This window comes from Carassius auratus, chromosome 6, assembly GCF_003368295.1.
Source record: "Carassius auratus strain Wakin chromosome 6, ASM336829v1, whole genome shotgun sequence".
NCBI lineage: Eukaryota > Metazoa > Chordata > Actinopteri > Cypriniformes > Cyprinidae > Carassius > Carassius auratus.
In genome coordinates this window covers 17,746,546-17,774,157 of record NC_039248.1, presented here as the reverse complement: position 1 = coordinate 17,774,157, position 27,612 = coordinate 17,746,546, and the positions used below count along the sequence as shown (strand labels likewise).

Below are 27,612 nucleotides of genomic sequence, written 5' to 3'. Positions count from 1 at the left end.
AATCCACCAACATATTTTACATGTTTTGGACTGTTTTTGCTTGTAAACAGTGGTGCTTGGTCTGTGCATATTTCTCCACTGATTCAGAAAAGACAACTTTTTGAATGGAGAAATTAATATTATGTATAGAGGACTTGTAGCCGGAAGCAACAGTTTGAAGTAAAAAAAAAAACTTGATGAATTTGTTTATTACAGCTTTTCATTTGACAAGATGTTAACTGATGGACTGGGGTGGATTACTTGTGGATTATTGTTATGTTATCAGCTGTTTGGACTCTCATTCTGATGGAACACATTCTCTGCAGTAGATCCAAGCAAGTGATTTAATGCTAAATTTCTCCAATGCATTAACTAATGGGACCTTATTGTGGGTGTCACCAATTTGTCTAGTTTTAAAGGATGTCTCAAGGACATAAGAACTTGAGTCAAGATCATAGGCTGTATACAAACATGGACGTAGTGTCTGTAAAGTCACCGTAGGTTTCTGAAGAGCGTTTGTTTAAGCCTAAAGTGGGTGGACCCGGCTGATTGCTGAAACCACACCCACCCAGCTCATTGGTGGTGATAGCAGCAGCAATCCACCTGTCACTCAAGTGGCCATGCCCTCAATTACGTATAACTTTAAGGTATAATATAATTTAAACGGATGAGTTATAATAAAAGATCAACCCCCCCCCCCCCCCCCCCCCTTCACAGTTGTCATGAAGGGCAAAATTAGCTATATAGACTGAAACCACTTTTTGTACAAGAATGTAAACATATTTTGTTTTAACATGGGGAGCCAGCCTCCAGCGGCCAGTCAATTAATTGCAGTTTTAGTCACTTCTGTGATGGTTTCACGAGACAGACTGGAAAGTTGCCGCTTGGTCAAGATACTGGACAACAAAACAGTAATCAGAGTTGGATACTTATGGAGGCTTATGACTTATGACAATCTGCTGTATCCTACTGATATCCTAATATTTAAGTGTTGCATTACTCATAACAAATCTAAAAGGAAAGTAAAATGGAACATTACAAAGGTCTGTGAAACAGCAAATGTAAGTAAACAGTTTTATGACATAGGCTGACCTTGTGTGGGTATCTGGAGTCTGACTCGACTGATATGAGCCAGAGCTCTAAAGCCTGAGGGATGATGGGAAACTCTTGCAATACAACACAAAACTGTAACCTCATGCTGCCTGCACATGCACCTCAATTCCTTGCACACTGCATTGTGTCTATATCAGTGATTCTCAGCTAGTGGGTTGTTTTGATCCAAAAATGTGTGGCATAGGGTCACAGAAGGGAGGGGAATTTTTCATGGCCGATTCCAATACCGATTTTTTAATTTCATCGACAACTTCAATCTTTTCTGGGGCCATAGACAACTGTTTAAACCAGATGGCCTTCACCCAAAAAAACTTGGTGCTAGAGTGTTTAAAGAAAATAGCTACTTTTCCCTCTGACATCCTTCAGCAGAGTGTGTCAATCCATTCAGCACACACACACCTGGGAAGAGTCATCATGTGGTTGACACATCCCACAAGGACACTGATAACACCATGCAGACACGACAAGCACTGCTGATGGACACCATCCCGGCTGAGCCCTCCCACAGAGCTCCTCACAGACAGACTGTGATGTATCAAAACACCTACAAGACTCAGCACCCAAGGATGACTTCCTGGAAAACAGCAAGGGAAGCCAGGACAACATATCACAGCCACCGGAAACACCAGAGACACAGCCTACGTCACCAGACACATTATCCCTCTCTCCAGCATCTTCACTTCTGTGCTTCTCACAGAAAATGGAGGAATTGGTGTATGCTGGGACTAAACTCCCACATGCATTTGTTGTAAGCCCGCAGATATCAACAAAAAAACGGCAGGCCCCCCAACCAACAAAGCCCGTGGGCTCTGCTTCTGTGAGAGCTCTCCGACCACTGCCACAACGCCAGGGCCCAAACCCTCTATCTGCTGAAGGTGAACCAAAAACAACTGATATCAGCTCTTAGTGATATGTGTCATGGACCCGCTATAATAGCAGCAACATTCACAGATGTTTACAGAACAAGCGGGAACCCAGTGTGCCTGTAGCTTTCTCTATTTCAGTTTTATCATGTGATAGAAAGTCTAAGGCCTTTTCAAGCCGAAGGGCAAACTCATCTAATCTGCGGCCTATTATGCATCTAACTAATATCGATGTAAAGACACAAAGCACTGCCATCAAGTTAGCATTTTTAAACATTCGCTCACTAAAAAATAAATCATTTCTAATCAATGACTTTGATAACCAATGATAACCACAAACAATCTGGATTTTATGTTTCTAAACGAAACATGGCCAGAATACAGTTGCAGTGCAACAATCCTCAACAAAGCAGCCCCTCCTAACTTCACTTACATGAGTGTTTGCAGGACTGTTAGGAGAGGTGGGGGTGTAGCTGCTCTATTTAAAGATGTCTATCAATGCAAGCAAGTGTCATTTGGTCAGTACTTGTCTTCTGAATATCTAGGGATTGTGCTGAAAGGTGCTCCACACATTCTGTTTATTATTATTTACAGGCCTCCAAAATACTCTCCAGCCTTTGCTGAAGAGGTCACAGAAATGTTATCAATGATTTCCTCAGATTTTGACTGTTTTGCTATTGCAGCGGATTTTATCTTCACATAGATAATGAAGAAAACAAAACTACAAAAAAAATTATAACGGTTCCAAATACCTTTGACCTGATTCAGCATGTGCATGGACCCACACATAAAGGTGGACACACTCTAGATTTAATCATCAGTAGGGGTCTAAACATTTCATCCATTGTTATTAAGGACGTAGCACTTTCTGATCACTTCTGCATTCTCTTTGATATATTGATCTCTGCTACCACTGAATCTAGATCTGTCTCTGTCAGAAGGAGATGCATTAACGAGAACACAAGTGTACTATTTATGGGGGCTATATCTTTAACACCAAGCATTTCTGCAGACTCGGTTGATATTCTCCTTGATTCCTTCAACTCAAAAGTTAAGAATGTTATTGATGATATTGCTCCAATAATAGTCAGTAAGAAAACAGACAGAAATCAATTTGGAGAAGATCAACAGCAGTTCAGACTATGAAAAGACAATGCAGAAAAGCCGAGCGGATGTGGCAGAAGACAAAACTTGAAATTCACTATAGCATCTATAAAGACAGCCTTCATGCTTTTAATGTGAAACTAGCCATTTTCTCATCTTCTCAGACCTTATAAACAGTAACTTAAACAACACTCAAACTCTTTTTGCCGCTGTTGAGAGACTGACAAACCCCCCAAGTCAGATTCCCAGTGAAATGCTCTCAGACAGCAAATGCAATGAGTTTGCTTCCTGAGAAGATCATCAATATCAGGAAGGCGATTGGCACATCCTCAAGCAATGCAGGGGTCAGACAGATTTGGCCACAATATCAAAAAGATACTATGTCTACTTTTGAAGCAATTGATAGCAAAAATTTGGAAGAAATAGTGCAGCACCTAAAATCGTCAACCTGCTATCTTGACACACTTCCTACATCTTTTTTCAAAAGTGTGCTTAACTGTTTAGAAGCAGATCTCTTAGAAGTGGTGAACGCCTCATTTCTTTCTGGGACATTTCCAAACTCCCTGAAAACTGCAGGTATTAAGCCCATCCTGAAAAAGAGCAATCTTGATAACACCATTTTGAGCAATTATAGACCAATATCTAATCTTCCTTTTATAGGTAAAATGATAGAAAAGGTAGTTGTTAGTCAGCTAAACAAATACTTAAACTCAAATGGATACCTGGACAATTTTCAATCTGGTTTCCGATCGCATCATATTCGCTCAAATTCTGACTCTGGCAAAATATCAGTGCTGGTATTGTTGATCTCAGTGCTGGGTTTGACACTGTCGATTATAACATACTACTAGAGAGACTGGAAAACTGGGTCGGGCTTTCTGTGATGGTAATCAAATGGTTCAGGTCATACTTAGAAGGGAGAGGCTATTATGTTAGTCTATGAGACCATAAGTCTAAGTGGACGTCCATGACATGTGGAGTCCCACAAGGGTCAATTCTTGCACCGCTCTTGTTTAGCTTGTATATGCTTCCACTAAGTCAAATAATGAGAAAGAACCAAATTGCCAATCACAGCTATGCTGATTATACCCAGATTTACCTAGCCTTATCTCCAAATGACTACAGCCCCATTGACTCCCTCTGCCAATGTATAGGGTGAAATTAATAGTTGGATGTGCCAGAACTTTCTTCAGTTAAACAAGGAAAAAAACTGAAGTTATTGCATTTGGAAACAAAGATGAAGTTTTCAAGGTGAATACCTTGACTCTAAGGGTCAAACAACTAAAAATCAAGTCAGGAATCTTGGTGTGATTCTGGAGACAGACCTTAGTTTCAGTAGTCATGTCAAAGCAGTAAATAAATCAGCATACTATCATCTAAAAAAACATTGCATGAATTAGATGTTTTGTTTCCAGTCAAGACTTGGAGAAACTTGTTCATGCCTTTATCACCAGCAGCGTGGACTATTGTAATGGACTCCTCACCGACCTTCCCAAAAAGACAATTAAACAGCTGTAGCTCATCCAGAACGCTGCTGCCAGGATACTGACTAGAACTAGAAAATCTGAGCATATCACACCAGTCCTCAGGTCCTTACACTGGCTTCCAGTTACATTTAGGATTGATTTTAAAGTACTTTTACTCGTCTATAAATCACTAAATGACCTAGGACCGAAATATATTATTTTTGTTCATGATTTTTTACTTTCTTTTATGTTAAGCACCTTGAATTACCATTGTGTATGAAATGTGCTATATAAATAAACTTGCCTTGCCTTGCCTAGACAAATCTAGAAATTAGACTGATGCAAACATGGGTCATGTGACAGAACCTGATCCTCAAAAATCATTAACAAAACTATGCAAGCAAAAACTCATTTTTGGCCAACTCATTCTAGAAATGTTAATTTTTGATAATAAAATAAAAAACCTAAAAAGAATATTCCTAGAATGTTAGGAACCTATGTTAATGTTAAGGGAATGTTTGGGTTCACATGCAATGTTTGGATTGTGCCAAAATATGTCCTGCATGTTATTTTATTGCCGGTATGTTAAATTATACACTGAATATTAAAATAATTAATTTGAATGAAAGTTGAATGTTTTGATTTTTTTTTTTGTTGTTGTTGTTTACTTCAATGAAATATTCAGTGGAAAAATGTGTGTCCTGAAGCAAAGCCAGTTGAAAGCCACTCCTACTTGTGATTTGCATTTGATACTCATTTTGCATCTGTGCCAGAACAAGAAGCAGCTGTTCTTATAATATGATGAGCCTCACTTCAACTTCTACCTGTGTATATTGTGCCTTGATCAGTAACAATGCTTAAAACTCCCAGGTAAAAATATTTTATGACATAGACGTCATCGTGTGTAGCATGCCCTCTTTTTGAAACATGTTATATCAACTACTTTTGTGACTTTTAAAAGATTAAAGGGGTCATATGAAGCGATTTCCTGTTTTCATTTCTCTCTGGAATGTATGAAATGGATATATAAGATCCGTAAAGTCGCAAAGATGAAAGTCTCAAATACAAAGAGATATTCTTAACAAAAGTTAAAACTTATCCATGTATTCTTAAAACGCTTTATTCAAACGCCCCCACAAATCTACGTCACTGTTGGTAGATATGCATAACAACGCCCAAATTTATACATAATGAAAGAAGTCATCATTTTTATTCTCCCTGTAGTATTGTTGCCGCCGATGTGGGTTTCCAAATATGGTAAGGGGTGTAACATTTCGGTCACATGCTTGAGGTATTCGGCCAATCAAAACGCATGGGATAGCTGGCAAATCAGAGCACACCACACTTTTTAGAACAATGAGCTTTGTAAAAATTGACACATTTTGGAAAGATGGGGCAGAGAGGAACAACAATAATGTACGGTACATGTAAAATAATGTTTTTTTTTTTTTACCTTAAACCACGTGCACACATTGAATTACACCAAATACACAAAATAATGGTACTTTAAGCATCGTCATATGACCCCTTTGGTAAAAATGCTACATAAAACCCTGTATGAGATAAAATAACAATAAAAAAGTACAATGTGCTAGAGGTCATATGTAAGAGAACTGAAATTCAGTCAGTTGTTGCTGATTTATATATTATTAAATGTAGAGTGCAGCAGAGTAACCTGATTACATACAGTAGTGCTCTACATTTAGACACTGGATCTGAATTGTTGAATCGTTTTGGTTTTGAGCTCACTGAAAGGATACTGCCTTCTTTGCTTGTCTCCTGCATGCTCTCCATTCCTGGAAGAGCAGCTGCCACACGTCGAAACAGCTGCGGGAGAAAAGAGAGAATGCTGTTAGAGACTTCAGCTGTGACAGTAACCAGAACACTTCATACAAAAATTTTGTCTTTAAAGTCAGTGGGTAGCGGGATATGCTCTGCAACCATTTTAAAAGTCATTTTAGAAGAAATTATGCAATTGGACAAAGTATTGGGTATTGTCATGAGGGCGAAAAATGTCCACACAAATTGTGTAACAGGTTCATCTGGTCACATGAATTTGCTGAGTTGACCATGAAGACCAACAGACCACTGCTTGCTTTGAAATATAATATGTAAGTAAATATCAGCAGTATTCAATATTTTCTTGGTTATTTCCTTTATGTGGTATACTTTACATAGAGTCAAAAATACTTGGAATAGTCTTGCAACGGCCCTGTGTCACACTGTGCAGCCTTCTAGCAGCAACCATGAGCTGAACCATTTTTAAACCTGTAAAAAAGTGATTTGTAGCAAAGTGGACTTTCTCTGGTGCATTGAAGCAGACCTGCTCTGTTATATATAGTAATAGAAATGAAGATCTCATGCAACTACTTCTTTTCAGAATCATAAATGTCACAGACTAAAACACCTGCTGACCTTTAAAGTAGACTCTGTGTAGAAGATGATAAAGGGACCGCAAAAAGCACTTAGTCCGGCTCTGCTTTCTGAAACTTGCAATGCATTGCTAGCATACCGCTCCTAGCAGAGCAATTAATGGCCCACCACACACCTCCATTACAGCCATCCTCTATAAAGGGTTACTCCCAGAAGCTATATGAGGCTATACTACAATGATATATAGCCCCACTCACTCCCAATCATATCAAACAGGGCAGTTAGCTTATGTAGCCAGCACCACCCCTCTCATTTCATGCCATCAATCACAGTGGATGAGCCACAGGGAAATGGGACACACTGGACCATTAAGCAGAACGGGTCAGAAAAAAGGCTCATTTTGTTAACTACCTCAAGGTCATTGTTTTTGACAGAAAAGACAAAGAGAGTCATAATCTAGCTCGGACAAAAACAAAAGAACTCGGAACCATTCCACTTAAGGAAAACACAGACAGGCCCATGCGCCCATGGCATACAGTGTCACATTTTTCATTTTACAAATAAGCTGTTAGCACAACACAACTGTGTAATTGTTAGCTAACATATATATGTACAACAACTGTTTGCAATTTTATGTTCTTTCTCATTCATCTTTTTGTCTCTAATTAGTTGCCTCTTCTTCAATACAACATTTGTGTTTTCTTGGGGATACTAAATGGAGGAAAATCTGTTTTATATAGAGATTAAAACCCTAATACAAAACTTGCTAAATTTTTACAAAAAATAAAAATAAAACTTATTTCCTTAATGTTTTGTACTGTTAAAATTATGGTGTCCCCAAAATAATGTTTTGGGAGGTTTGTTAGTTTTAGCTCACTTATGGGTACACATATGTTCTTGAAATATGGTTAAGTAGCCCCACACAAGTAAACACACTTCACTGCATTCAAATTAAGACTGAGAAGAAAATGAATCACTTTATTATATTATACTAAAGTATGGACTTTTTCAAAACTGAAAATAAACCACGTTCTTGCTATGCATCTATAATGAAACTTAATATTATCAGCAATGAAACACTGCTATACAACAAATGACTATTATTATCATCATCTTCATCAAAACTTGTTGAGCATGCATTATTTACACAAGAATTCAATTTTATCCTGGAAAGGATCTGACACCCTACAGTTCTTCAGTCAATGTTTGAGTCATTATTTTGCAATTACCTCTGCGAGGTAATCAGTTTAACTAATGTTGCTGTTATTGGAGAAACAAATAAGACATTTTCAGTACTGATCGTAATCTCAGAGGAATCCAGTTCCCTGCTCCAGACAACACAAGTCTGCAAGCAAGCACATGCTTCAGTCAACCACACACACATACATGTGCAACAATGTAAAGGCTTGGAAATCATCTTAGTTTGTAATGGAGACCAGAACAAATAGGCTCCACGTCTGGTGACAATAATATGTTGTGTCAGAGATTTACAGTCTTATAGTGTTGTCTTGTACTGTCAGTGTTAAGCTCCTATGAAACAGTGATACGTGGCTTTGAGAAGAATAAAGGCTTAGTGTCCAGTACAGCTGATGGAACAATGCACAATAATACAGCTCCTCAATACTATAAGCCTCATGCATTTTGTGAATGTTTCAAATGGTAATGGTAAAATGGAGTACAATAAACCTGACACATTCTTTATTAATGGGAAGTATTAATATAGTTTTATTAATAATAATAGTATATATATATATATATATATATATATATATATATATATATATATATATATATATATATTTGCACCTCAGAAGAGAAATCAGAACGAACACAGAGCATTTCTCACACCTACATGCTGTGGCCGCTCTTTCCACTGACAGAGCGAGGTGTTTAGGTAAAACTCACCTGTTTCACATTGTAGCCTGTCTTGGCACTGGTCTCGATAAACATCACACTCAGCTCCTTGGCCCGCTGCTCGCCTTCTTCAATCGTGATTTGCCTGTGAAAAGGGTTTATTCTTGAGTTTATTTATAAAATATTATTAAACTGTGATGACCCCTTCTGAAAAACCATGAATTTCCACTCTGGTTTAGTGGTGGTCTGGATACTGGACCAACACAGCCATGCTGATCACCAACATAGCCCTATCTATCTATCTGTCTGTCTGTCGCTCTGTCTGTCTATCTATTCCATGTAATATTCCATGTAACATTTTCCCCTCCAGTAGATATATTATACTTACATTTTCCACTCAATTATAGTTTTAGAGGATAGAAAATGTATACATAAAAAAAAAAAAACTTAATTATATAATTTTAGACCGTGGACAAAACTTTCTTTAAAGAAAAAAAAAATGTTGTTTGAGAGCATTAAAAATAATATTTCTTTTTAGTTGTTTGGGCTTGTTTTAATCTTTTTTATATATATATATTATACAGTATTATATTCACCTATATAAAGGTCCCCTTGGATATTTGCTGAGTCCCCTTAGTAGGGGGCACCTGGTTGAGAACCAGTGTAACACATATGTTTTAAAAGAGAGAGATATTTGGGGGAAATATTTTTAAGAATAATTTCAAAAGCATCAAGATGGGTATATTTAAACATGGCATTAACAGCTCAGATAATTGGCTCAAAAACAATTGCATCCAGAAAAAGAGCACAAAGATGGCAGATTTATCTCCGACTTTGTGCACCAGCTGAGCAACAGACATTTAGATGAATGGCAATGGGCTGAAGAATAGTTTTACCAGACCTCCTTGGTCAAGAGACAAACATACCAACATCAAAAACACAAAACATGCTGGTGAGCAGCTACTGAATACTGGTCTTGGCAGGAGGGATTCCATTAAGAATAATGGCAAAGAGAGACCACATTACCAGGACTACACATGAATAATCATTCTGTCAGTAATGGTGACCACTATCACGAAACTGCCCAGCCTTCACAGTAGTCCAACAAGATAAATGAAAACAGCAATAATGGAAATGTGGTTTTTGATAAAGTGGTTAGTGGGTCACAGATTATGACTGGAGTATTATCAGACTGCACAGGCTGAGACTGAGACTGAGACAATGGCATCAGTCATTGCCTCCCCACCCTCATCTCTGCTAACTCTAATTAATTGATGTTGAAACTGATTAATTGCACAAAGGGAAGGCTCATTAATTAAGCCTCATTTGTATGACACACTTGTGGCATTAATCTATGTCTGTGACTATGGAGCTTGTTTATGTATAAATGTGACATAGTTTGGGGGGGGTGGCTGAGAGAAATTAGTAGGCTGAAGAGACTAGCTGTATCTCAGAGCAGTGGGACGTGAATAGGACATGCTGTTTTAAACCACTGAGCCCTGTCTGCTGGGACAACCGTGATGTAACCACCCAAACTCTTTTGTTCTCCTCACAGACAGGAGCTCAGAGGCATTTGTGAGTTTACTTAACTCATGAATTGCATTCTGGGCTCGCTGCGTCTCAAAGTATACAGCTCATTCTCTGTAAATGGTGCCAGTTGTGGCCCCAAGACTTGCTATTGATATAATTACTGTGATACTGAACTAAATTACATAATTTGATTGAAACACACTCTAAATAGAATTACATTTAAGTACTGTAAATTACAAAACTAAAAAACATCTTATCATTTGCATAACCCTGCTGAAAATAACATTTTAATTGTAAAAAAATAATAATAATCTAAAAAAAAAAAAAACCTTTATTGACTGTCTATGCAGTGTTTTTTTTTTTTAAATGCTTTTTCATTCAATTTCTGTTCCCCTTTAAAATTATATAAATATATGCAATATGCAGTGAAACACACCACCATTCAAACGTTTAGGGCAGTAAGATTGATTGATTGATTTTTTTGTTTGATTGATTGATTTTTATTTATGTATTCATTTATTTATTTATTTTTGAATTAATACCTCTTTTTTGATACATTAAACTTATCAGTAAATATGTTAATGTTACAAAATGTTTAACAAATTATCAAAGAATCCCGAAAACCCTTTTTTAAAGAAAGAAATCAGCACATTAGATGCACCAAATCTGCATATTAGATTGATTTCTAAAGAACTGTGTGACACTGAATAGTTGAGTATTTTTTTAAAAATTGAATTTAGGATAAAAGTGCAGCCTTGGTTAGCATAAGATACTTTCAAAAATGGTACTTTAAACAAATATGGTTTTCAATAGTTGATTCTTACATGCAGTATATATATTATTAATGACACAATGTGGCGATTAATTAATTAATTGCATGTCAACTCTGGCTGAGAAATTACCCCAAAAGATAATTTTAAGTCATAATTGTGTTAAATTAGAAAAGTCATAATGAGAAATAATTAAAACCATGAACCATGAATATATACACAAATAAATACACATTTTATTATTATTTTTTTTTTTCAAATTAGAAGAACAGTTACAGAATTTAAAATGAACCACTTTAGGAATAATAAATAACTATATCTGCTTTACTGGATTAGACTACAAACAGTATTTAGGTAATAGTTGAAGAAACAACCACATGACAACTGATATTTGTTGAACCCTAATCTTAATATTGGGAATTACTTTATAACTGACATAACTGAATGTGACACAATGAGAAAGTTTTAACTCTTTTCTCATTAATGCACAGAACAAGTGTCAATATGCCTTCTGTTTATGTTATCCATTACTCAGTAATTTCTAATATTACCAGCTATAGTAGTTGGATCATTAAGGATAAGGACCTTGACTTACTTCTGTCTCAGAGATAACATTAGGGCCTTTCGCACTGCCGGAACCTTTTCATAGTACCAGAACTATTTGTGGAACTACCCACTTTTGGTCGTTTTCACACCGCCGGAACTAGGTGCAATTTCAGTACCAGACTGCTTTTTTCAGAACCAAGTTAGCTCCTACTCTGGAGCAGGGTCTAACCAGCACAACTGGTATTACCCATGACGTAAGTATACATTGATTGGACAGATGCATTTGAAAACGTCCTCACCCGCCATGATTTAAAAAACTGTATATATTGTCAATTTATTTTTCGCAAGTATGATGACAAGTGATAGATGAACAGAAGGCACTTGTAGCAAATGTAGCACTGCCAGTTCTCATTGGAGATTCTTAGTCGACTCCCCCACCTTCCCCCAATTTTTTTGTTCTTTCAATCGATTTACTTATATGTCGATGTTCCATGTCCATTTGAAACCCGCAAGACACAACAAAGAGATGGCTCCGATCACAGCGTCCTCCATCCTCCTGTGGTTAACATTGTTGAACGCCGCGCACAAATGGCATCACTGTTGACCGGATTAAGACATCCCCTAGTACACACTGTCGTTGCGAAAGCAACCCTTTAAATGGTACATGGAAATAGTTCGCACAAAATCGTCTCAGAACTTTAGTACTGTACATTTAGTTCTGGAACTAAAGCAGTGCGAAATGCCCTACGGTCTCTTCAGAGGTGCAGTCCACTATTCATCAAAGGCAGAACTATGGAGGTAGTGTTCTTCCTTCAAAGCTACTGTGGCAATTAAAGAACTTGATGGATATGAACATCAGATGTGGTTTGATGTGCTTTTGTTTCATGATCAAAGTCCCTCCAAACAGTGCAGATATGTTTTTGATTTTTCAATCAAAACCCTCAGGGAAGGCAAAGAGTGACAGGAGAAAAACTGCTAAAATATAAGAGACTTTTTTTTTTTACATCTAAATAAAGTAAGTGACTTTAGAAAACCAATGCAAGGACTCCAAACCTGACCCTGAAGTCTGTCTCTGGCTGATGACAGTGCTTTTGAAGTCCCTCAGTAGCCACAAGCTAAATATTTTGATATTCATGCCACAAAAAGAAAGATGGGATAAGAGGACGTGTAGCACAAGTTATAAATGCTGATGGAGCAGAATGTCGTGTCAGCCTTAATTTCCTGCCTTCTCTGAATCTTCCGGTCATAAATGTTTTAACCGGTGCTCTCTTAGGCTTACAGAAACAGCACACACAGGTTTAGCATGCATTTGTCACTGAGTTGTTCAAAAAGTTGTTGTTATTACATTGAGGAGTCCTCAATTCTTCACTAACTCATTCCTTTTTATTACAAACTCTACAAAATGGCGAAAAAGCATTCATCACTGCTGTTTGTACATACAGTTATCTTGACCTTGAAATTGTTGATTAATGTCCTGCAGGCTGTCAAAACCCATGCAACAACATTTTTTTCAAGTGTATAGTAAATTGATTTTGTTTGACACTCTAAATTGATGTACAGTACTAGGTTGGGCTGAACATGTTTCTTTTCATTTGGTATTGGCTCAAGGGTAGGTAATCTCAGCTGACATCAAGTAGGGTGTCTGGAAGAGAACAGTACCATCTGTTTCTTTGAGAAAACAAACATCCTCTGGACAGAAATTCATGCATTACACCCAGACTGACTTTAAATCTGTTATTACAATAATATTACAGCCTTAAATATAAGATGTTTTGTTGTAAAAATTGTCTCTAACATTTGTCACACACACACACACACACACACACACACACACACGCACACACTTCTATTGTTTTTAAATATAGCTATGTAGTATGCTATGTAAAAATCAAATTGAAGTAAATAAAACAAAGATTATTGGATTATTTTTTAAAAGATAACACTCTTTCAGACTTTCTACTTCAAAATTTCATGTTCATAAAAGAGCCAAAGAATATACCAAAAAATATAAACAACTCAATTTTCAACACTGATAATAAATCAGCATATTAGAATGATTTTTGAAGGATCATGTGACTCTGGAGACTAGAGAAATTGCTGATTAAAATGTTTAAAATTATATTTTTAAATATATTAAAATAGGAAGCGTCTGAGTTACACATTGTAACCTTCGTTCCCTAAAGGAGGGAATGGAGACGTTAGGTTAGATGACGACGAATTGGAATCTCACTTAGAGGGACCAATCCGCAGTGTAAACTGATCACAACGCGAGTATAAGTAGACAGCATGTGCAGTGTATATTCAGATATTCGCTGAGGAGCCAAGCCGGTCAACTGACCACTCAGTGGTGGTAAAGAAGCTGAAGCGACAGGACGTGACGTCTCCATTCCCTCTTTCAGGGAATGAGGGCTACAATACATAACAAAGAAGTTCCCTTTCATTCAGTCACTCTCAACGTCACATTAGATAACTGACTATTTGGGATCCCTACAAAAGGAATCTGCCAAGGAGGGGATGTCAAGAGGAGCATCAGTTCCGGGAACCTAGTCCGAGTGGGCCAGGAAGGCACCACGAGCAGGACCTGCTCCACGTCCTCCCTGAGGCTCACTGGGGGAAACACATATTTGCAAAAGGCCCTGTGGACAGGTATATGCCAATGCGTCCTTGGTGAGTGTTCCCCCGGTCTCGGTCAAATCAGCTGGAGCATCTGGGAATGGAGTCTCCATTCTCCCGGGAGCGCAGCTCCTGACAGCTCATTTGCCGGGTGGGGGCAGCAACTGAATGGGATTTGTTTGATAGCCTCTGTGCGGCGGAGAACTGCTGGGCAATGTTCTCTACTGCGTCACCAAAGATGCTGGTCTGAGACATGGGGACGTTTAAAAATCGAGTCTCATCAATTTCCCTCATGTCAGCCAGACACAGCCTGAGATGGCGCTACTGGACCACCATACTGGATATTGCACAGCCCAGAGATTGCACCGTGAACTTCGTCACTCATAGTGCAAGGTCAGTAGTGGTACGGAATTCTTTGAGAACTTTTAGGTTGTGACCACCCTCATGCAGGTCCTTCAGTGCCTTGGCCTAATGAACCTGTAACAACACCATTGCATGTACGGCAGAGGCAGGTTCTTCACAGGCCGCATAAGAACTGCTGGTCAGGGCCGACAAGTACTTAAAGGCCCAGGAGGGGAGCAACAGCTTGCCCCGGCAGGTGACAGCGATATTTCGACACAATTGCATCGCAAATGACGCTCGCACAGTGAGCTTATCATGCACCTCCGGGAAGAATGGCAAGAAGAATGGGGCCCTGAGAACCAGAGTGAGCCACCCCAAGAAACCAATCATAAAGCATTTAGGGTACGGTACGTGGTGGAGGTTTCCACTCAAGCCCGACATGTTCGGGAAAGAACAGCCATCATTTCCGGATCTGAATCCAGCACCGCTGCTGTATCATCCTCTCCAGAAAGGTCTGGCTCACCCTCAGATGCAGCGATCGACATCCAGTCATCAGGGGGAGGACTGAAAGAAACAAGTGGTAACCCACAGGAGGGTCCAGCCTGTTCTCTCGGCAGCTCCACTGGCTGCAAAGTGCCGGCAGAAGGAGGAACCCTCGGAGGTTGGTTCCTCAGAAGGGAATTCCTCACCGTCACCATAAGACCAGTCCGGCCAGTGCCAGAAGTAGTTAAACGGCTCTGTGCAATACTTGATTCTGATTGGTCACTCACGCCATCCAGCAGTATGTTATTCCCAGATAACAATGGCCAAATTGAATAACAAACCGCTCATCCAGGTACTACGAGTTATCTTGACTGTTACTACTTATATGCTCAATGAGTCACTCTGCTATCATTGAATGTCTGGTGCCATCTTGTGACTGAAAACACTTAACTAACTTGTCTTACAATGGAAGGCTTCAGCATTGATTTCAACATATACGGTAAAAATAAATATTTTTAACCCTGTAATAAGCGGGATAATGTACATCCAGCCCGTTGTTGTCTCAGAATAAACCCCTTCAGGCTGATACAAGCTTAATCGCCCTTTCTGGGTTTATTCTGAGATAACAACCGGCTGGATGTACATTATCTCTTACACACACACACACACACACACACACACACACACACACACACACACACACACACACACACACACACACACACACACATATATATATATATATATATATTCACTCACTCACTGGCCACTTTATTATTTCTAGTATCGGGTTGGACCCCCTTTTGCCTTCAGAACTGCCTTAACTCATTGTGGCATAGATTCATCAAGGTGTTTGAAACATTCCTCAGAGATTTTGGTTCATATTGACATGATATCATCACGCAGTTACTGCAGACTTGACAGCTGCACATCCATGATGCGAATCTCCCGTTCCACCACATCCCAAAGCTGCTCTATTGGATAGAGATCTGGTGACTGTGGAGGCCATTTGAGTAAAGTGAACTCATTGTCATGTTCAAGAAACCAGTCTGAAATGATTTGAGCTTTGCAACATGGTGCATTATTCTGCTGGAAGTGGCCATCAGAAGATGGGTACACTGTAGTCATAAAAGGGATGGACAAGGTCAGCAACAACACTCAGGTAGGCCATTTAAACGATGCTCAATTGGTACTAAGGGGCCCAAAGTTTGCCAAGAAAATATCCCCCACAACATTACACCACCACCAGCAGCCTGAACCATTTAGACAAGGCAGGATAGATCCATGCTTTCATGTTTTTTTTATGCCAAATTCTGACCCTGCCATCTGAATGTCACAGCAGAAATTGAGACTCATCAGACTGGGCAACGTTTTTCCAAACTTCTATTGTCCAACTGTGGTGAGCCCTATGTGAATTGTAGCTTCCTGTTTCCTGTTCTTAGCTGACAGTAGATGTACCCAGTGTGGTCTTCTGCTGCTGTAGCCCATCTGCTTCAGGGTTCGATGTGTTGTGCTTTCTGCATACCTTTGTTATAACAACTGGTTTTTTGAGTTACTGTCACCTTTCTATCATCTCTAACCAGTCTGTCCATTCTCCTCTGACCTCTGACATCAACGGCATTTTCGTCCACACAACTGCCGCTTACTGGATTTTTTTTTTTTTTTTTTGACCATTCTCTGTAAACCCTAGAGATGGTTGTGTGTGAAAATCCCAGTAGATCAGCAGTTTTTGAAATACTCAGATCAGCCCGTCTTGCAACAACCAACAACCATTCCATGTTCAAAGTCACTTAAATCCCCTTTCTCCCCCATTCTGATGCTCGGTTTGAACTTCAGCAAGTCTTCTTCACCACGTATAGATGCTTAAATACATTGAGTTGCTGCCATGTGATTAGCTGATTAGAAATTTTTGTTAGCAAGCAATTGAACAGGTGTACCTAATAAAGTGGTCAGTGAGTGTATGTATATACACTCACTGTATGTGTACATACACTTTATATACCTATCCTCAATTCTGTCAAAAAATCAGTTTTGCCTAATTTGATAAAAAGATAATTCAAGTAATATATGCTTTAGTTTATTACATTCAATTATATTACAATTTACATATTAATTGCAAATAAGCAAATCTTACTTTTTGCAGTTAACATGGTCAACACTAACTTCCTTATATTTGATTAGTGACCTAGAGATTTTGCAGTCTAAACTATTCATATTTTGTCATAGCATTTCATTTATTGTCAAAAATAAAACTAATTTCCAGAATTAATTAATTATATACATATACTAAATACAGTATGTGATAATTGTTTTTTATGTGTGCATATATTGTATGTATATATATATATATATATATATAAACAATTATTTATACACACATACCGCAGCAAATGTTCTGACAGGTTGCTCACTCCTGACTTATTACTGGGTGCCATGGCAACAGTCTGACCCAAGGTTTTTAATATCTTTCCTGTGCACGGAGATACTCACTGACTACACTGTGGCAGAGGATCCTCCTCCAATCATGTAACTGCTGTCTCAGTTGTCCAATCACGATTGCAGATCTAGTCACAATAGGAGCAGTTGGCAGGATAAGGTGCATGTGAAGCTTACAGAACATTGTCACCAGTAGTAGTACAGTATGTCTAATGTCATTAGGTTCATATTTAACAGAACTACTGTCCAAGATGCCAGGAGCTGCTTAACCTTTCACTTCCTCTTGCACAAAAACTACATGGTACTTTCTGCTGGGCACAAACACTTTAATCCTCTCCAGGGCATCGTGCCACCGTTGTACAAATCCCACAGTGTCTGTCTTCACAACAACTAATTCAGTATCATCTCCTGCTCTAAAGCCAGTCTTATCTACTGTTGTCAAACAGCCTAAATCTACTCTCATTTGAATCAACAGGCAATATTCAACTATGTTACAACAGAAGGAGTGTTGTCTAAAATCACGAGACTGTCTAAACTCACAGCTTTAGATCATTAGATCATTTTAGATCTTTATCATTAACCTAGTTTTGTATTCAGAAGACTTGGAAATGTTTAGAAATGGGTGAAAAACGTTAATGTTTTTTAAATCTCTTATGCACAAAATGTATAAAAAACAGAAACATTGGGAAATAGGATCACCGTTTAAAATAATTTTCTTCCATTTTAATATATTTTACACATTTATTCCTGGGCATTCTAAAAATTTTTACACAATGCAAATCTATGAAATAATAAAAACTATATTTTTTGATAAAATTGTCCTTTCATCAATCACTACTCTAGTGCTCAGTGTCACGTGATCCTTCAGAAGTCATTCTAACATGTTGATTTTGTGCTCAATTAACTATTTATATGGTCACAGGTGAAAAGTTATTTAATTAATAGAAAGTTCAAAATGAAAACATTTAAAATTATTGGTAACAACAATGTAAAAATATTTACTGTGCTAAATTTAGTTTTTTTTTTAACTTACAGATACTTTTTTATATTATTTTATCTTTATATATTCTATTCTATTCTATTCTATTCTATTCTATTCTGTTTCAGTGGAAGGAAAATCTGATCTTTTACAAAAAAGATCATATGATCATGTCACATTTGCCTACATTTGATTAGTGATGAAGAAATCGTGCAGAATCTTAAATACTATTTATTTTATGCCTTATCATTTCTTTATATTAAACATTTTGGTGACACATTATTTTAAGGTACAATTCTCGATATTAACAAACCATTAACTATGACTTTTGCCTCAAACTCCTAATTTGCTGCTTATTAATAGTAAGTAAGGTAGTTGTAAAGTTTAGGTTTTGGGTAGGATTAGGGATGTAGAATATGATCAAGCAGAATATGTGCTTTATAAGTGCTAATAAACAGCCAATATGCTATATAATAGGTATGCTAATAAGCACTTGACAGTGAGAATTGGTCCCTATACTAAAGTGTTACCAGAATTTCAAAGTCTATAGAAAGAATAAGTCTTAAGGTTTAAAAACCAAAACAAATATGGGCACAAATCACTGATAAAGATTTTTTAGTTTCTAGGGTAACTTTCCCTTTAAAATGCAAAAACTGTTAGAAAGTGTCTTGTTTGGTAACTCAGAAACGGGCTGTGCAGACTGTGTCTCAGTCTGTGTTAGAGAGCAGTGAGAGACAATGTGATTGGGCTGGACAATAGCTGCCCGTCAGAGAACTCAAGACGAAACGCTACACTGATGTTGCATAAAAAAATAAAAAAAACTAATGCCACCTTTGAACCAAATTAACCTAATTCTTGAGAGGCAATGACATGTCAATCAGACCATGCTAAACTCAATTTAAAAAATGAACTAAATGTACAGACTGAGATAATTAGAGTTGATGGGTGTTTCGTGTTAGCACAGAACTACTGTAACTGCCTCCATTATCAGCCTGTTACTCTGTTCCTGCAGCCACCTCCACCTGCCACATTCCTTCACAGTCGTCAGGGAAACAAATCCTGCATAACGCTCATATTAAAACACAAAGAGTTCAGCTCTATTCTCAGCATGGGCTATTTATCACCATGGTAACTTCTTACAAACAATCAGTGTTTCTTTCAAAAATGAATTTCCTGATAAGTGTCATGTTTACTCTCTGACACCATGAACAAAAAATATATTGCGAAACATATGCATTACAAAGAGACACATTTAAGCTTTAAAGAAATCCACTCTTGACCACATGCATTACTATGCAAATTCCTCATATGATAACAGATGCAATTAGATGAAACTTTAAGTACATATACAATGACAGGATCAAATTAGTTATTGAATATTACCTCAACTTTCTCAGCCATGTGCACAAATATTTAACAGTAATGCAGCATTTTGCCTGAATATATTGTAACAGGTTGAGGGAAAAGTACATTGTTTTTTAAAACTTAATTGTAAGTTAATACTAGTTAGTGTAGTAAAATTTGACTCACAGGGCAAACCTTCCCTAAACAATGTGTTATTTTTGCATTGCTTCCTTTACCTCTTATCTTTCACACAAATATAGGGTTTGTTCTCAAATTATCCCTCATCCTGCATTCCCCAGAAATCTAAAATGAGAATAAGGCTTCCTTTTCCTTTTTCAGAGAATCCCTTTAATGAGACTGTCAGCTTCGATTCACACACTGATGAGTGAAACAGCCGTGTTAAGCAGCTTAATAATAAAAGCGTGTGAGAAAGACCGAGAGTGAGACAACTCGCCTCTTATCTGCCAGATCGGTTTTATTGCCAACCAGCATGATGATGACATCACTTCCTCTCTCCGTTCTCACATCATCGATCCATTTGGAAGTTTGCTGGAATGAATTCACATCTATACAAAGAAAAACAAAGACAGAAGGTGGTAATTACTTTGTTGGGCAAAAACTAAAATAGTCTAGACTTTGGATTCTTCTATTAATATTGGTCTTATGTGTTAAAAATAAATTATTAATATTGGCTTAATGTATTAATTATTTGTGTGCCGACCGAAGATGGTCCACATGTACCCAGCTGAATATTGTCAAGTTTTTTAGTTCACCTGAATATTATTAATATGAATATATTAATATAATTGTTTTATTATTATTATTTAGATTTTTTATTATTATTAGTGTTCCTGTAGCTCAATTGGTAAAGCATTGCGCTATCAAGCGCAATGTTGGGGGTTTGATTCCCCGGGAACATATAATAGGTAAAAATTGATAGCCTGAATGCACTGTAAGTCGCTTTGGATAAAAGCGTCTGCTAAATGCATACATTTAATTTAATCTAAATTTGTTTAAATTTTATTAAATGTTTATGGTAGTTGAGCTTATAATTTCTTATCTTTACAAAATGCAGTGAATATATTGCAGCTATGGTACTCCACTGTGTGCTATTGTCATATTATTGAAATATTCAATAAGGTTTTATTATGGCATTTATTGGTATATGTGCAGCCTGACATCAGTGAACCTGCTTCTGCTTCAAGGTGAAACTGACTTTGGCTGCTTTACCTCTAAAATCAAGCTTTGTGTTTTCTGTTCATACCAGCAGAGCTGTGTGCACTGCCAACTCTGTCTCTAAAAGTCACAGTGGTGCCTAGGATAATAAAACTGTCACCTTTTTGAAAAATGAACTATATAATCAAAATAAACTATAGCTGCTTCTTACATCTTTGGGGTTGAATCTATCTGGTTATAGTGTTAAACAAGGCTAGACCTGTAACACACTTTACTGACAAAAATAATCACCGATCACATCTAAAATTGACAAATCGGAAAAAAAACTGCTTTGATTTTTTTGGCTCTTGGTAATGTATTTCAGAGCTAAAGGAGGTTTGATCATTAAAGTGTGTGTGTGTTATGCTCACTTGTGATGTCATACACCACCACAGCTACGGTGGAGTCTCTTATATAGCTCGGAATGAGGCTCCTGAAACGTTCCTGGCCTGCCGTGTCCCATAACTGTAACCGAACCTGCAAGTCAGAGACCCCCAACTGAACAGTCAAATTATTCAGCCTCTCAAACACATACAGACACAATTACATAAACACGTGCAGAGCCGAGCTAAGAGCTGGATCAATATGACATTATAAAACCACAGTAAACTGCTCTGCTGAAGGTCATGGAATCATTTGTGGGTTATAAACTCCAGACATCTCTAGAGGATACGATCTGTTTTCTTGATCCATGAGCTTCCAGCCATATACTAAAACTGTCAGAAATCCAGCTGGTATAATAAAATAGCTTTGGAGATTCAATATGGTTTCATTAAAACTCTTCTCTTTTGACATGGAATAGAAAACAGAGGAGTTCATTTGATTTACTGCTGCATTAGAACATGATAGACTGCCTACCGTTCTGTCCTCCAAATACATGGTTTTTGACAGGAAGTCGATTCCAATTGTTGCCTGTTATGACAGAAGGAAAACATTATGTAAGAACAAAATGAAATCAGATGCCCGAATTGAGTGGAAATGTGTCTGTTTTTGTGCATGGCAAATCTAAAGGCATTCTAGATATCATCCTGGGAATCAGAAGATGCTGTCTAATTAAAACAGACAGCCGTTACGTTCTGCATGTCAGTTTGATGATGGTAATGACTGCTATACATGATCACTCTGTTCTGGGACCTGCCTCTCTTTATGATATATTATATACACATACTACAGAGTGTGGCTCCCGACTATAAATTCAGAAAACAATGCATGTATTAAAAAAGAAAATCTCTGACAATGAATTTCAGTGAATAACGAGTTTAATTTATGTCTGTTCGCTGTACCATAGTTGTTATCTGCCAATATAAAGTATTTCACTTTTAGTCCATATTACACAGAATTGGCCAATGTTGTATATTAACAACAATTCTGAATGTTTATTTCCCTTATTTTCCCGTATTTATTTATACTTTTGCCATTATCTAATGATCCCTTTAGGTTTATTTTTAAAAACTTAATGACACTTCAATGAAAATTAAATCTTAATATATTTTTTATACTTTAAACCTGTAGATTGTCATTTTTGTTGCTTAAATCTCTTATTCTAAATCTCGTAGCATGTTAAATGGTTGATTAAACATTTTTGTCTCATTCAAAAATGTGTCTGTGTGTGTGTGTGTGTGTGTGTGTGTGTGTGTGTATGTACACACAAACCATATTGAAAAATGATAAGGTATAAAAATATTAAGTATTTTGTTATTTTTGGTATTCAACATTCTGCTAATAACTTAATATTGTAGGAATAAAAAACCTACATGAAAAACATAAGTAGGCAAATTCTGAATAAATCCCACAACAGACCCTCTGATTTGCAGAATGCTGTTACTAGAATATTTGTGTTATTTGAAATTCTCAACCAATCACCACATAGATTTTAAATGCAGAGATGGGTTGCCAACATTACTGTAAGATAAAATGATGCATTAGCTCAGACCACCTCACATCTGCATTGGTGAGATTACTTGAACACTGACATAATGAAAGTGCCTTCTGTCGTAGAAAGCTAATTCATTCTCCACTGGTGCTTTTATTGCAATAAGAGTGCAGTCGATTGTGTCGATTACATTTGTAAAACCAGCGATTGCTGAAAATTGCCCTTTGAGTGTGTCTGTTGAATACAACATGCAGTAGGCTACGTTTTTAAAATCCTCTGTTCAATTTCTGGCAGTTGCAAAAAAAAAAAAAGAAATGGCAATACCATTTGCATAATTGTATGTACACTATTATGCCAAGTAATCCAGATTCATTTTACAGAGGCGTTTTGTGTCTGCTTTTATCCGGATGGCCCCTGGTCTCCTCAGCTGTAGCTCCCAGTGGGCTGCTGCTGGATCTATAGGGGTCCACAGATCAGTGGGATCTGAGGAAAACATCACGGATGTCTGCAGTACAGAGGATTGCCCTTTCTGTGTGTGATTCAGTTTGATTGTGATAAGTATAACATTTTTATGGCACAAAAGAGCAGATAAGGACCTAGTCACCACTGAAGAGCCGAGCCTTTAGAAAGTCCAACCTTAATATATCACTGGGTGATAATATAGATTTTTTTTTTTTGAAAATATAACAATCAAGCAGTTTTGCAGATTTGCTACAGTTGAGATCAAAGGTTTAAATCCCTCTTTCAGAATCTATAAAATGTTAATTATTTTACCAAAATAAGAGTAAAAATTATTTTATTATAATAAAATAAAATAAAAATTATGTGAAATATCTTATTCAGGTCAGTACTACATAGACAATAAAATGCATTTGCTGTGCTATTGAGAATTTTGAAACTTATTACTCTTGACATGCTTGAATGAGTAGTATTTTTAGATTTTCATAAGGTCATTCATACCCTCACAATGCAACAAGCCCCTCAAGGCAGTTTGACCAATATTATGGATAGTATGAAATCAACAAATAAAATATGCATATTTTAATTTGCTTGCAGCAAGCAGACGTTTTGCACCACAATACCATTTTTAAATGCATACCGTATATTTGTTTTTATTAAATAATAAATAAATAAAAACTCTAAAACTATAATAGAGTAGCTGAAATTGAATGTTTTATTTTGTTTGTGATTTAGATGTAATAAATGTGAAATCACCATTAAAAATGGTTGTTTTTTCAAAATGGAGTCACGTTTTTATCCATGATCAGTTAAGCACAAGTTGCTGGTTGACTAAGGCTCATCATTCTACATTCAATCATTTAACAGACGCTTTTATACAAAGTGAATGAGGACAATAGAAGCAATCAAACCAACAAAAGAGCAATAATATATAAATGCCACGTTAAATCCTGGTTAGTCTAGTATCTGGACTATGGCATGTTTCATATTGACAGTTGCATAAAACACAAAATCATGTGTTTGGAAATTAACAGCTTATGACATGTGAGACTCCAGTTTGTCTTGCAATGCACTTGTCATCAGCATCTTGATCACGCATCCGTTTCTGTAGCAATGCCAGCCCACTGTGCTGTCTTCAAAACAGGAGCAGTGACCTCTTTCACCCTGCCACTCTGGTTTTTTCTTTGGTTTTAAGTTTCATTGTGGGTTGATCTAGCTTTTCCAAACCCGCTCCTCCCTCCCCAACCCCCTTTTCTCTTTCTTTCTTTCTTTCTTTCTTTCTTTCTTTCTTTCTTTCTTTCTTTCTTTCTTTCTTTCTTTCTTTCTTTCTTTCTTTCTCTCTCTCTTTTGCTCTACTTTTGGAACATGAAAGAGGTAATAAATCATAGTGAATTAAAAATAACTTTCAATTTATTGTATCACATTTTAATCTAACGTTTCAGACAATATTTTTTATATTACACTTGAGACATGTAATGTTTTTCTTAGCTTAAAGTGAAAATAAATTATATTTTACTCAAATTGCTTTCAGTCAAAATTGAATGTAAGGAGAGATGAAAAGAGCTGGGTAATGCAAAATAAAATGAAGCTTTTCATTAGAGTTTGATTCATTAACCAGTGACTCATATGAACTAGTTATTGAAAGAAATCGGTCAAAAAAGACTTACAAATGTACAAATTTATTTATTCTGAAAAACAGCTTGGTAACACTTTGTTTTAATGTGTCCTTGTTACATGTAACATGTACATACTATAATAATAACACTTATTTATGCATAATTACACACAAGTAACCCTAAACCTTAGTAACCGGAACCATATAGTAAGTACATGAAGTTAACTCAGTTTACTCAGTTCTTAAAAGTATAATTACACTTTAACAACAAAACCTTAATATAAATTGTTTTTTTTTTAAATACAATAAAAGTGGGGTCCCATATTATTTGGACTCTAACGTTTATTTAAATATCTTCATTTATGTAAAAATTCTGGAAAAACAAAAATTCTGGTCTATGGCTTAGTGCAGGCTTCAAAACATACATAAGAAAAGGGATTTCTGTGACAAAAATAAAAAAGAAACCTCCCGTGTTAAACAGTGTCAAGATGAAAACCCAAAGGTGTTGAGCTCTTCAAGCAAAGGAGGCGAGAAAGAGAGAGAGAAAAAGTGACGCCGGTGTTAAATATAGAAACTTGCACAGCTAGAGGAGTGCTCGCACAAAGAGATCCGGAATGAATTATTCATAAACATTTTAATTATTAAGCTTCACACACATCAGCTTTAAAACACAGAGTGTGGTTTCCAGCAAAAGCCTCAGAGGAAAAGGTGTTCAGATAAGAAAAGGGAAATCGAATTCCTGTAGCTACTAAAATGCCTGTAAATAAAGTGTAATTGTCAAATAAAACTGTGACAGGCACACAAACAAAGGTTGTTGCTTGAGGTATCAAATGAGGAAGCAGCTAATTATAAGTCTTTATTTAGGCCTCCAATACACTGCTCAGACAATACTGTCGTACAGTCAGTGACCTGGATTATGCCAATTGAGAATATTAGCATGAATATAGACTATAATGAACATACAAATCTAAAACATAAAAAAAGCATCCATCACAGCCGATATCGCACAGGAGATGGCACACATGTCCTTTAGACAAAGTACACCAGTTGCCAGGACCCCTAGGGAGGGTGGCAGGAGTTTGATTGGAATCGAACGCCAATTAAAACTCCACCAGAAGAGAAATTAGCCACACTAATCTGCTTCACAAAGCACCACCTTGAGTGAACGTCAGGCCATATCCTGTTTATCTGTTTATCTTTCTATTTGCCTTTAATCAAAGCATACATTTAAGAATGCACTTGCCCCAGGTGAGCAGACTCAAGGCATGCTGGGAGCTTAGCTGCATACAAAGTGCCTGCCTGACTGTGATTGTACAGTCAGAGCCTTCAAATCACATTATGAAGAACGGAAAGCTGACCTGTAGATGAACATTCGTCAAATTCTACAGAATCAAATCTGGGCCTATTACTGAGTTGGTATTAATCTGTAGTTTTAGACCTTGGCAAGATGCCTTTTTGGCATCGATAGCTCTGTACCCTGGAGACAAATGACATGCAATGGTCTACAGCGTTTCATTAAGGCATATTGACTGGAATGTAACAGCTCAATGCAGGACCTGAAGGGATGACGTCACTCAGTAGACCTGATGAACAATCTGAGATACACATTATGAGATCGGTGGGCTAATGTTGGGGCATCTGGTCAATATCAGGAAGACATTAACGTGTTTACATTATAAAACTACATTCACTTACTTTAACATGTGACAGGATTCTCAAGGCTACTTAGAGAAGAGGCGGAAATAAAATGTGCACTAACCATTAATCATCTTCCTGGCAAGACAAAGACAAGATGTTTAAGATGGTTTTTCAGTGCTGCAAGTCATAGAATGTCAGGTAAGAAGAAGCATCTGGGCTTGTTTATCTATTTATTGAAGACATCTTCAATAAAGCAAAAACAGATGCTACTGAATTAATCTTGCCTGCATCTTATTGTAAATCTCAGTATATTTAAGTTTAAATTTATGTGTTATGTTACTAGTACTTTACTTACTAGATAAGATGTCTGAATTTATGAGCATTTGCCAAATGAGTTTTTTACTGCAGGAATTCCTGCACAGCTATTCTATAAAGTTGTTCTCAAATGATAGTGTGATCTGTATAGTCTGATTTACTAAAGACCGACTCTTATGACTTGGTTATTTTATGAAGCTGTGAGAATACTTTTTATTCTCAAAGAATAAAAAAAAAAAAAAAAAGAAGATTTTATTCAAGTATTTCATCTCTTCCATTTCAGTCCTCTATGTGCGTACATGAGAGTACCACGATGCACAAAAAGTATTCTCAGAGCTTCACAAAATTAAGGTTGAACCCCTGATGTCACATGGAATATTCTAATAATGTCCTCACTACCTTTCTGGGCCTTGAACATGATAGTTGTGTTGCTGTCTTTAGAGGGACAGAAAGCTCTCAGATTTCATCCAATGCCGCGTTTCCACCGCAGGAACTTTACCCAGGAACTAGGGACTTTGGACTGGTACTTGGTGTGTTTCCACCGCAGGAACCAGGAACTAAATAAAGTTCCGGGTAAAAAAAAAATGTCCCTCAGAAAGTCCCTGCTGGCGAGGTGGTACTTTTTCAAAGTTCCGGAACTTTCAGGGGTGGGACTTGGGCGCTAAACATCCTGATTGGATGAGTTCACGCAGCATTGTTTGG

The 27,612-nt window shown here is 37.1% G+C and overlaps 1 protein-coding gene across 1 annotated transcript in view; it reads right to left on the bottom strand.

The window, feature by feature from the left end:
* rab6ba (RAB6B, member RAS oncogene family a) overlaps nt 1-27,612 on the bottom strand; it is a 75,375-nt gene that overhangs the window by 7,710 nt on the left and 40,053 nt on the right. The window contains exons 3-7 of the mRNA XM_026264014.1: nt 21,869-21,922; nt 21,382-21,487; nt 20,250-20,361; nt 8,804-8,897; nt 6,286-6,352 (exon numbers count right to left, since the gene is read on the bottom strand). Of these exons, the coding sequence (XP_026119799.1) occupies nt 6,286-6,352; nt 8,804-8,897; nt 20,250-20,361; nt 21,382-21,487; nt 21,869-21,922 (433 nt within the window). The remainder of the gene's footprint in view (nt 1-6,285; nt 6,353-8,803; nt 8,898-20,249; nt 20,362-21,381; nt 21,488-21,868; nt 21,923-27,612) is intronic.